General features: G+C 33.0%; 2 protein-coding genes and 1 long non-coding RNA gene across 3 annotated transcripts in view; all 3 read right to left on the reverse strand.

The window, feature by feature from the left end:
* The window catches only part of LOC120071221 (probable receptor-like protein kinase At5g61350), a 6,726-nt gene extending 6,630 nt beyond the window's left edge, over window positions 1-96 (reverse strand). Inside the window, exon 1 of the mRNA XM_039023352.1 lies at window positions 81-96. Within this exon, the coding sequence (XP_038879280.1) occupies window positions 81-96 (16 nt within the window). The remainder of the gene's footprint in view (window positions 1-80) is intronic.
* A 1,622-nt stretch (window positions 97-1,718) lies between these two features.
* On the reverse strand, window positions 1,719-11,334 carry LOC120070862 (LON peptidase N-terminal domain and RING finger protein 1). Its single transcript, XM_039022755.1, has 18 exons — window positions 11,034-11,334; window positions 9,886-9,987; window positions 9,610-9,692; window positions 9,423-9,507; window positions 9,255-9,341; window positions 7,717-7,778; window positions 7,356-7,549; window positions 7,156-7,216; window positions 6,600-6,777; window positions 5,946-5,984; window positions 5,761-5,822; window positions 5,640-5,676; window positions 4,859-4,908; window positions 4,553-4,622; window positions 4,076-4,151; window positions 2,630-2,709; window positions 2,477-2,545; window positions 1,719-2,091 (listed from the first exon to the last, which is right to left on the reverse strand). The coding sequence occupies exons 1-18, from the start codon at window positions 11,100-11,102 to the stop codon at window positions 2,032-2,034; spliced, it is 1,464 nt and encodes a 487-aa protein (XP_038878683.1). The 5' UTR covers window positions 11,103-11,334; the 3' UTR covers window positions 1,719-2,031.
* LOC120070863 lies at window positions 7,784-9,248 on the reverse strand. Its single transcript, XR_005480041.1, has 2 exons — window positions 8,314-9,248; window positions 7,784-8,176 (listed from the first exon to the last, which is right to left on the reverse strand). It is a non-coding gene; the product is annotated as an uncharacterized LOC120070863 (long non-coding RNA).
* Window positions 11,335-12,934: the final 1,600 nt, after the last annotated feature.

The raw sequence follows: 12,934 nt of genomic DNA on the forward strand, positions 1-12,934 counted from the left end.
ATCGGAAGGTAGAAAAATGGAAAGGAAAGAGTTGCAGAGAAACAGAGGAAGGAAGGAAAGAAAGAGCGTTACATAGAGACGACACCCATTAGCCATAGCTTTGGAGTTTGTTGGAGGCAAGTAAGTGAACTACGTGCAAACCTCTCATGCACATCCATATTATTCTTCCTTCCTTTCATTTATTTATTTTTAATCATCTTTTATTATTATTATTATTAGTTAAAATATTATATTGGCCCTTAAAGTTTTAATTTTATTTAATTTTAGTCCCTTTATTTGTAATTATCCAATTTTAGTCCTTGTAATTTTGAATAAATCCTAAATTTAGTCTCCAATCTAATTTGTTGTTGATTAAAAAATTATTTATAACATTTTTACTATAGATTTTAAAAATATATCCACACATTTGATTTTCTTGGATTATTATAATGTCCATTTTGAAAAATTAATTTTGAGAATTCAAATTTAAGATTTATTGAAAGTACGAGAATTAAAATTGGAAAATTGAAAATATATGAACTAAAATCGAATAAACTCATGATATGAGGACCGAAAATGATAGTTTAGCCTCCTTCTTCCTATCATTACTATTATATTTAAGTATTAGTTGTGTGTTAATTTTGGTCTCAATAGTACTTTTTCATTTATAAATTAACATTTGTCTTCGTAATAATTACAATTTTTTGTACAAATTTATTTAGTTGGTGTATATAAATTTTTTTTAGCAATAATTGGTGTAATAATTTTCCTACATCTTCTTTCATTAGAAAGATTCTTTTTTAAAAAAAGATTTATCATGTATCATTTGTGATTAAAAAATAGACGAAATTCGATATATATATATATATATATATATATATAGTTTTGATCGATTTAACTTTTACTTCACCAAAGATAAATACTACTTGAAATAAAGTTATAAAACGACAAAGTTAATACAAAAGAAATAATTAAAAAAAGAAATGGATAAACGGGAGGAAAGACAGATGCTAAGAAGTAAAAGATAAAATAAGAAAAAACCAAGTAGTGCGGTGGGCCCCAGGATTTCTCTTTTTTCTGTTGGAAATTGGAATAACTACCAACTAACTCTAAGGGTCATTATCCAATCAATAGTCTTTTTCTAAATGTAATTTGAAAAAACTTTTAAGTCAACTTTTTCTTTATATAAAATAGATTAAATTACAATTTAGTCCCTATAATTTGAAAATATTTAAAAATTATTCCCTAATTTATAATTAAATTATCCCTATAATTTGATATTCCCTAATTTATAATTAAATTATGTATATAATTTGATAAAACTCTCCCAAGTCTCTTGCTTTTTTTTAAAACCAAAGATACCAAATTTATATTTATTGGTATATATATATTAGCAATAGCACAAGTAAAGTTATGATAATGCACAACACTAACAAATAACACCAACTCCTTCAAAAGTCCTCTTTATTCAACAACATTATTATAATTTTTGAATGTGTATGCCAATATAATACCTCCTTTAGAGAAAAACCCTGATGCTATATATAAATATTGCGATAAGTAAATAAATACATACATACATATATATACATATATATACATACATACATATATATACATACATACATATATATATATATATAAAAAGTGCAAAAAAATTATATTCAAATAGAAGTAGTGTTTTTATCACATTCTATAATACCCTAATTAATTACAAGAGGAAAAAAAAGTAGCTGGCATTGACAAATTTAAAAGAAGATAAATACTATATATATTCTGTTGTTTTGAATGTTCCTGTGAATTGACTTAGAATTACAACAAGCTCCCCCTTTATCTAGTGTTCGGAGATAGAGGAACGATTAGATTCTCATAAAAGCTTCAAATAAATAGTGGTACATTAATACATATTGTGACAACAATTTTCTTCGAGAAGAATTTTATGATATGATAAATATGTGTATTGATATGAACCAAAGAATGTTGAGTTTGAGATGTCAACTTCTTAATGGTCAATCATAATCTGCAGAAACTTTGACCAACATATATTACAACTCACTGCATCTGACAGCTCTGTTCTTCTGCTTTGAGATATACAAGTCCACGCCTTATCCTCTGCACGTCAATACCAAAATGATAGCCATTAAAATAGAGCGAAGGTCACCAAAAGAATCAAGAGTTTAGATTAATGATGTTTCGGCGAACTACAAAACACCAAGAAAGAAGGTCGAGAACAGTTAGGGGGTTAAGAAAGGTGTTGAATTTGCTACTCAAAGGATAGATTCAGCTGTTCCAACGCCAATCAAAATGTTCTCTTATCTCACTAGTGTACCGTTAGGGATTTGTTTGAAATGACATTTGAGTTTAAAAAGCATTTTTTTTGCACTTAACAACAGATTTCTAAGCATTTTGAAAGTCATTTCAAACTAGTCCTAAAATTTTTTTGACCTGGCGAGGTCAGAACTTGCAGTTTCTATTTCGGCAAATGGAGTTTAGGTACCTCTCTTGTATCTGTCAGTCGTAGAAGTTCCAATCTTTCCAGGGGCCTCCGATTTGAAAGGGTAGCAAGCTGCATCAGTAAGAGATTACAATCAGCTTTAAGAATGTGAAAGTCCATGAATAAATTTGATGAGAGAGTGGATGGAAAAGCTACCCAGAAGCTAAACCGTTCAGGATCTCGTGATGATGGCATCATTGCTTCCACATTAAAAAGTCGATCATGTTTTATCGGATCTGTCAAAAATCCCATTACTGGCCAAATTTTATTGCAAGAAAAAGAGTGCATGAAGGGAAAAAAAGGAGATCAGATTCGTCCTAATCGTTTATTTTGGCATGCTATCATGTATGTGAGAAGGCAAGGGAAAGACCACTGAATCAAACAAAAAATTTACAGTGCATCACAAAAGTATGTGGAATCACTTGCGCAAAATGCAATATCCTCTGATAAACAAGCAGAAAAGTTTTCTATTTTTGAATTCGTAAAAGTGGAGCTGGTACCCGGGTTCTTCACAAGCTTTAACCACTGACGAAATCATAATTATCATGTTGGTTGAGACAGCGAGAAAGATGGGAACCATCAGAAGATAAGATGAATTTGGAGTAAACTGATCTTTTTGAAAGTAAAGAAAATACAAGTACTGTTGGCAGGTACATGTATGGAAAAAAGAACATACTAAATAACTAAATCGTGTGACTTAGTGCTAAGAAATTAGCGTTCATATTACAGAAATTAGTGCTAAGATCATGTTCATATTCTATTATTTATAAAAATTAGAAATTAGCATTCTTAGTGCTAAGAAACAATTACATCTCCTTTTCATCTGTCTTTCACATGTAAATGTACCCGACTTTTGGCGAACTTTCATGTATCTATGATGTGTCATCCACATTGAAAGTCATGTCCTAACATTGACTTTTAGCTGCAATGGTAGTTAACTTCCTAAAGGGATGCCAAAATTTCCAAGGCAGGCAAGCCTCTCGAGGAACCACTCCTAATAACATGGTGAGAATTCTTGATTTTGGGTAGGAACAGTATGTAAGAGTCTTACACAGTACAGGGATGAGAGCTTTTCCTTCAATTTTTCTTTACCTTGACATTGTTAACCAAATAAACCATTTCTTTCAAAAGCAACGGCTAATACGAGAGAGCTCAAATATAAAGGTTTTCTATTCAAGCCCACTCTATTTGGGCCCATGTCTAAGTTACAACCTTAACTGATTGCATGAACAAGTAGGAGAAAAGACTCCCAATTGGTCCATCCGATGATCCGAGGTCCAAGTTACGTCTCATACCATTCTCTTCTCCAGAAAAATATCCACTCGTACACCTAGGGAGTCTCGAACATGTGACCTTCAACTTGAATGCCAACCGATGTGGGATAGATCAATTCAATGTGAAAGTTACTCAAAAATTTCCGACAAGTTATGTTAGGCCAAATGAGAATCAAATTGATAGACAGTTGTCCAATTATTGGTATTAAAGATCAATTGGAAATTTTCTGAGGTTCAAGATGCAAAAATGAAGAGCATCCAAATGTTGTAGCACAATTACTAAAGTCATCGATTATTTTATATCCTAATCGAATATCATCTCACATACCTCGTCTAGATGCTTCTTTTGCCCTCCTTAGCCATGATTGAGCATACTCTGCTGCGTTATTTGTCATTTCCTGCAGCTGCAAAGAGGCATACAGATATAAGACTTTGCGAGTGAGGAATCAACAAAGAAGGGGAAAGCAGGTAGAACACATAAAAATCATTTTAGTCAAAGACGTACATAAATATAAAACCCTATGTACCAGACATACTGAGTTTAGTAAATAAATACCTAGTTTGATCATGGAAAGACAATTAATTGCACTTTACATCATATCCCTATAATTTAGCTTTTCAAAATGCCAGATTCATGCCAGATAAATTACTATGGGTTAAAAATGGCAACCTGCTCGTTATGGAATATTAAGATCCTGGGCATACAGCCGTGAGCTCAACATCTGGCTTCTTTGTTAATAAAAAGTATTTGATGCAAAAAGAAACACATAAAGCAAATGGAAAAGCCAAACTTTCAGTAATTTACTTCTTCTCGCTCTGTTGTCCCTTCTGGGGGAATTATGTCATTGACCCATTCAATCTCTGCCACTCGATACCTGGATGAAGCAGTAAAAAAAAAAACATGTTACTAAAACTGGAAATTTTCCATAACTTCTTTGCCTTTTTTGGCTTCTAGCTAGCATATTTTATTTTTCCAACGAGAGACCTTTTTCTTCTCTCTTTTTTTTTTTTTTTCTTGGGGGGGTGGGGGGTTCGAGGTACAGAAACAAGAGGTAAATCAGAAAACCATATTCAAGCATGAGCAAAAAAAATCAAAGTGATGCAAACTAACCCATCTTGGTCCCAAGATCGAATAATGCGAAATCTTCGACGACTTTCAATCTGCACAAGTTTTTGCAAGCAAATATACCATAAGCATTAGAAAACACAACCGGACCAATTGTATTCATTGAACATGTATGCTTCTATAGAGACAACCAGCAGGAAGAAAGTATAACTTGAAATTGTGGCATCCTTACTCCTTTCAGGGTGAATTTCTGAAAGGAGTCTAATTACTTCATCAAAATTGTGCACATAGATATTACATGATGATTATGTCATCGTCAGGTTATGTTTACAAGATTTGAGTAGAAAAATAGTAGGATTTCTTCTTAATGGAAAATGGTAGGATAATAATCCAGCCAATTCGCAGTAGTATGACTTATTGACTTCTAAGTGGGGCGAATCAGAATGCTGTAATTAAGGCATGAGAAACTGTTATCAACACCGTATAAAATTTTCACTACTCAATCTCAAAGCCACATGACTCTCGACCATCCATAACAAAGCCGCTCCTTACAATTAAATTATAAATTTTGCATAGGTACAAGAAAAATAGCTAAATCACATGGTGAAAGTATGAAAGGTAGTTCTTATGGTTACATCTTCGGCCACAACAAATCAAAAATAAATATTTAATTTAGCATTTGAAAGACATATGTCATGGATATCCCCTATAAATTTATAGAAATAACTGATAGTAATGTTAAAAGAGAGTGTCTAGTACACCATATTGGTTCAGCCACCAAGGTTACGGAAACAAAGATAAAATCACATAACAATAGATGCCTAACCTCTAGATAAAAACGTCCGTCCGCAAGTGGCTCACACCTGATAAGGAAAAACAAAATCAATAAGTGATGCTCTCTTTCAAGTAAGGGATACGAGGACCCAAAGTATATGACTGACACCTACTCCGTAATTTCCACTTCACATGCAAAATCAGCAATAGAACCAGTTGTAGAATCCACAATAACCTAGATGACGAACATATAAGCCAACAAAAGTAAAAGTCAATACTTTAAGAAATTTATTATGCCTTAAGGTAAGAAGATAATCAGGAAAATCTTGAAGAAATAAAATAAAATAACAGTTTTTACCATTCCCATACGATGATTGCCTTCCATTACTCTTCTGACCTGTTATTTAGTTAACGGAATTGGCTTAAATAATTCAATAGGATAAACATAAGAAATAGAAATACGGAACCTGCATGATTGCTAATTTAAAGAAAAACAAACTCACAAAGAAAAGAGAAATTTATGGCCAGAGAGACCCTTTTAGAGGAAAGGAAATATTCATCAGAGAAAAAAGAGTGAGTTCGAAACTTTCATGAGAGAGAAGAAGAGATAAAGTTTGTAAAGTCAGTAGATGCACGAAGGTCTCATGGAAGTATTGATATCAAGATCATCACAAGAAATAAGTTTATACGGCATGTTTCAGGATAAAAAGAGAAATAAGTTCAAAAGGCTTATTTATCTATCCTAAAAACAAAAACACAAGTAGAGACAACAGCCGCACCCTGAAGGATAACAACTACATGCATAGAGAAGAACTTTATGGTGTTCATTATCTTGGATAGAAACACATATCTTCTAGCAATCACCATGCAAATTATTTGCTTGAACCTGCGGTACCAAAAGAGCTGACTAGTTCACAAAAGCACCTTGGCACATATCTAAAGGCTCGTGGAGAAAATTTTAAGCAGGCAATTCTGTTTAAGATATCAAAATAAAAATCATAGACCAACTCACCATAAGTCTGTAGCGCGGTTCAAATATGTGAAGTGGAAATTTCTGACATGGGATAACAACATCCATGACAAAAAGAGGCATTAAATCAACACCAGCGTTTGTCAAACCATCATGTTCTAACTTCCTTTCAGCATATTCCTCTGGAAAATTCTTCTGTATAATGTTGCTCAGTGTAACACTGGTAAAAACCAACTGAATGTCATGCAAAAAAGAGAGATCAACCGAACCAGATAACAAATTAATACCATAATGTTTAGACTTAAACATGAGATATTTTCATCTTCACTACACTAATCTGCATATAGTATCACTACAAACAAGAAGCATACATGTGCACCTATAAGAAGGCTGGAGCCTGCATGTGCACATCGAGCCTAGCAATCTTTATGTCCAACAGTCAATAACAACAGCTAAGTTTATCTAAGGACTTCTATTCATGTTTTAGTCATTTTCCATAACAAAAGCACATATTTTATGGGTAGAAAGAAACCAGGCGTGGCTGCTTCTTGGACTGCAATACCGTGCTCTGATTACTACTGTTAGATAAGCAGCTTACCTGATTGCACATGTTCTTGAACTGATAAAAAGAACTGTTCTGCACAACGGACATTTATTACCTATATTTTAATACAATCATCAGAAAGATGATTCTAAGATCTTACACCCCAAAAATAAATAATAATAATAAAATGAAAAACATATGTCATCTATAGAAATTGAAATGTCAATAAAGAAAAGGAAACAAAAACCACCAACCACGATCCATCGACTGAAATAAGCAAGAACGGCAGAAAGAATGCCCACAAGGAGTTGTGATGGGTTCATAAAGAAGCTTAAGACAAAGGGTGCAATCAAAGTCATCACTGCGATCTGGTAGCCCATGGCGTCCCCTTCCCATCATACTAGCAGCTATTCTCTCCAATCTCTGAAGAGAAGCCTGAAGAGGATTGCTACATATTACAAGAAACAAACGGGAAAAATATTTCACAAAAAAGGACTTCCAATCAAATGACATACATTTCTATATGTGCTACAACATTTGGATGCTCTTCATTTTTGCATCATAATTAAAATGAAATTATATGTACATTTCTATATAAAAACAAGAATATATTACCTTAGAGGGTCAATTTGAAGGCCAGAAAGAATAATATCCTTTGCCATGTCATATTTTTCTAGCTGCATAATCAAAATGAAATTATAATCATTCAACGTAGTTTTGAAAAATTAAAAAAATAATAATAAATAAATATATATATAGAGAGAGAGAGAGAAAGAGAGAGAGGCTAAAGAGAGATAATTGTTGAAGTTAATCTGTTCTACTTTTATTATAAAGATCTAGTGAATTTTGTTCAAAGAATCAAATGTTGATGAAAATATAGAGGTCTTTAATTTACGTAGATCTAAATAAAAAATTTGAGGGAATATGCTCCGAAATTTTGAAATTTTATAAAAATCATTTGAATTGATTGATGAGACTTCAACGGTTACTTCAACAAACTAGTAGACTGTCAGACCATCGGTGATTCATACATACCAAAGGAAGCGCAAAAAAGGGAATTCCCCTAACATTCTACCTGTAGAGGAAGTGGGACGTGAGAATTAGTTAGGGGAGGGGACCACTGTTTTACCATATAAGGAATGTTGGGATTGAGGGGGAGGGGTATCTTTTTGGGCAAAAAGCAAAGCGAGGCTTTTAGAGGAGAGTCCCAACCCTCTCGAATTTGGCTAGATGCATCTTTCTTCTCTTGCAAGTATTTCCATTATTGTTTTTCAGATTAGGTCCTTTTGCTGTTGTTTCTCAGTCTTGTAATCAGACTTCTTTCTGCTCTTGAGATCAATAAACGACCTGTGGTACTTTGTTTTGGATATTTTGGCTTGTTGTTGGGTATTTTTGATTGCAGGGGAGCGGGTACCTAACATAGACTTTTCATACTCATGTCCATATTAGAAAGATAGATTACATGATAAATCAAGGAGAGATAGATTACATGATAAATCAAGGAGAGAGAAAATTCAGAATAAAGAAAATGGGGTGGAAGGGAGATAGAGAGAGGAGACAGATACATGCAAATATACATATACATCATGCTTAAACATGCACACACACACACATTCAAAGAGATCAAATTAGAGAATGAAGAATTAAAAAAAAATAAAAAATTGTAGGGCATAGAGAGAGATGCTGGAAAAAAGCTATATCAACTATTCTGAGACTGTTCAGGCAAAAAAAAAAAAGAAAAAAAAACTGAGACTGTGGGTGAGTTCCACTTGCAACAAACTTCATGGATGGGACTGAATAAATGCATATATGCAATTTACAAACAAAAATGTTGACAAGTTTGTCGGCCTCATAGTAGTAGAAATTTTCCCCATTTTAATTTTCTTTCCAAGTACTTTATTCCTTTTAGATGTTTGTTTTAGTAGATTTTCCCCTTATTCTCTTTTAATAATTATTTTTTTCTATTTATTCCTCACCATGTTGTGACATACTCAACATGTAGTTAATATTTCCATGATATTCTAGAAAAAACATATTGTGCCTCCTATTCACAGAAATATTGATATGTCAATTGAAAATTTTCCTTCGGTTGTTTTGGTTTGGAAGTTACGTAAATCTTTCTTTAGAGGTTTCAAATGATTAGATATTCTTACGAGAATGAGAGCATTAGCCTTCAGAATATATGGTTTCACTGATTTACCGCATAGGTCCATCAGCTTCTCAGCATCTTTTAGTGCAAGCTGAAACATTGTTGAAAAGTTAACAAAGCAAGCAATGTTCAAAATAAAAGTGAATGAAAAGCAATTAACCAATAGAATTACCTCAGCGTGTACTGTAGGATCCAACCCATTCAATGGTCGATATTCGGAAGCAGCTGGTGGTCTGTCTTTCAGGAATTGACTAATCCTGCTTGTTGGTATCAAAGATATAATGAATGAATGATATTGAAGAATGATAAAAATACATCCGTTACAATAAACTTAACCACTATAAATAAATAAATAAAACCTGATATACGCAGCACTTCTATTGTTGAGAATAACTGGATCTCCTGGTTTGATGTTATTAGCTCTCGAGTAATATTTGATTGCCTAAACCAAAAATAAACTTCTATATTATTTTCAGATGCTGAGAATAAAAAACTGATCAAGCAATATAGACAACACAATGCCCTGCTTTATGGCATGGTGCTCATATGTGGAACTTGATAGTTTAATTCATGCTTTGAAGATAAAAATTACTCTCTTAGAGTATGAAGACTAAGCACGAAGCCAAGAAATTCACCTCTTCAAAGTGATTATCTTTAAATGCTCGATTCCCATTTTGTACGAATTCAAAAACATGACTGAACATGTCCCATGGAAATGAACCCTCTCCTTCATTCGCCTGCATTAAATTGACAGCCACCAATCACATTCCAAGACACGCATTAAATCATCAACAGAAAAGAATTGTTGTTAGCCTTCAGTTCTCATTTCCAGTATAATACTTAAAAGAAGATAATTGTTATAATTTTTCAGCTTTTCGATCATTCATTCAGCAGCTGGCTTAAATCCTATCTTCTTTGACCGAAAATTGCAGGCATCAGCCGTCATGAACTTGTTGGGTCAAGGAAGCTAGCCATAAAATCTACATTAGCCGTTAAATCTAATGTTTCACCATTTCATTCTTTCTAATAATTATCAAGCTCAATGTTGAGCGATTGATAGCTTTCATATGTATGATATATCCTACAATTTCTTTCACATTGAAACAAGTTTATGGTAGACAACTTTATGACCCGAACTTTTTTTTCTCTCTTTCCCTTTTCCCTCAATTCATTGTCAATCAAACAGTTAATAAACGATGAATGATTTGCTTAAAAATATAAAAAATATAAATCAACTACTAGTTGAAAGTTGAACATGACCTACAGGTTATACAACTGTCTCCTTGAGTTCTAATAAAACAACTAGGAATGAACTTGTTTGCTAGTTCTTTCCAAGTCAAGCTTGAATTCACTTTTTTCTTTTTCCCCAATACACTCTTCACAGATAGCATACACTTTAAACGAAACGATTAGACATTCAATTAAACCGAGATAGAAAAAAATGAAAAATAATCGTCTTTTTTTTCTTTCTTTAATGAAGTTGAAGTTTTCAGCTTAAAGAATAAGACAATTGATCCAGCAAACAAGAAAACAGTCCAGATACATCCTTCAAATTTCCCGCCGCCTGTTTCTCACTCGCCGAGCATTAAACAATAAGACAACACAGAAATAGTTCAGCTTCCACCTCAATTTCGCAGCAAACAAGAAAATATGCATGTAGCGCAAAAAAAAAAAAAAAAACCTCAAAGACTCAGCGCCTCGCTCTTCAAACACATTTAATCAGCAATACTAAAGCATAGACAGTGAAAGAAGAAGAAAGAGCAATAACCAAAAAGCAACTAACCCAAATGTAGTCATCGATGTCGCCGAGAGAATCCATGGGCAAACTGGACGAAGGCTCGGGCATAGCCATTGCAGAAACAGGCTTCAACTCTTCTCTGAGACGAAATTCAACGCCAGAGAAGAGATTTGAAGCCAAAAGATAGAGAGAGTTTAAGAGCAAGTTGCAATGACCATCGTGTTCGTCCCTGAATCCTTCGTCCACACAAGGACCAGATTCTACTACGTGTTTTTCTCTCTCTTTTTCCCTCTCTGTGAGAAGAGAGACGAATTTTTTAAGGGCTGAAATATTTTTAGGTATTTTGTTATTTTATTTTCCTCAAATCATAATTAAGTTTGTGTAATGAAATTAAAAGCTGCGAGTATAGAGATTGGTTCAGACAGCGTTAAATAGGGCCGTTGGATGAAATTGCCCAATTTTTTAGCCATTTGTATACTGACAGATCTAAGATGTGGAGAAGCTTCTGTCAACTTTATGACCAAAAAAAAAAAAAATTAAAAAAAGGAAAATTATGACCAAAGTTAATGATCAAAACTTTATTGCATTTTTTGTTTTTCTTTTTTCAAAACTATAAAAGTTGAAAGAATACTCTCGATATTTAATGGATAAGGTTTGATCACAATTATAGAATTAAGGCTACGATTACTAAACCGTAATAAAAATTTGTGTAATCGTAATGAAATTTTGATGATAGATCAATTGTAATAAATTTGAATCGCTAACGTAATTAGATTGATTTTTATCGCATTTACTTAAAATTATAAATTTTGTCAAATTTATTGTTAATATTACCTTTACCTCTACGAGTCAAGCGATAATGGTAATAGTAAATATATCAAAATTGATAATTTTCAACTATAACGGTAACAATAATGGTAACCGTAATAGTAACTATAGTAATAACGGTAATGATAGGACTAGAGATGTCCACGGACGGATCGAGGCCGGAGATGCCATTCCTCATCCCCATCCCCATGAAATTCTCCACGGGGATCGGGTTCCTCGCGGGAATTTTTTTCCCATTATTTTGTTTTTTTGTAAAAAACCAATTAATTTAAATATTTAACGTGAGCAAAATTTAATTAAATAATTAACGTTATCGCTAAATTGTTTATTATTGTTAGTTTAACGTGACAATTTGAATTTAAAGATAAATTACTCATTATCTTTCATAATAAATAATCAAATATATTGAAATGCATTCCTAATAAATAATCAAATTTGAAATTTAAATGTAATATTTATATAATAATAATAATAACATAACATTAGATAACTATATTAAATAAATATGTAAAAACTCATTGGGACAGGGACGAGGAATGCATTCCCCATCCCCGTCCCCGTTTAGCTCACGGAGATTTTTTTTTCCCCACTCCCTCCCCCACTTAATCAGGAAACCCGTCCCCATGGGAAAATTGGACATCTCTAGATAGGACATAATTCTTAGGTACAATCAGATTTAATACTTTTTATTTATCAATCAGACTGCGCTATTTCATTACAAATTTGGATGTGGTGCCTATTTGTCAATACAGATGCAAAACACGAGTAAACAATACCAAAAGTAATCAAATAAGGTCCACTTTTTCTATTCCCATTGATCTATTATGTTTTCAGTGTGGTAAACGTGGCCAAAATGGATTGCAACCTTGTAATAAAATAAACAAATAGGTAATTAAATCTAAATTACTTATTATATATTATATTTAGGGGTGGTCGACTCATCAACATGAGTTGAGTCGAGTTGGTATGATATACCAACTTAATGTTTGGCCAACCAACTTTAAATGTTGGTATATTTTACTAACTCACCCAAACTCTATCTTCTTCCAATGTTTTAAACGGCTTCACCTACGGCCACTTATGGCGACTATTTGTCACACTTCGGGAACTAACTCCAG

The sequence above is a fragment of the Benincasa hispida genome, chromosome 2 (assembly GCF_009727055.1).
Source record: "Benincasa hispida cultivar B227 chromosome 2, ASM972705v1, whole genome shotgun sequence".
Lineage (NCBI taxonomy): Eukaryota > Viridiplantae > Streptophyta > Magnoliopsida > Cucurbitales > Cucurbitaceae > Benincasa > Benincasa hispida.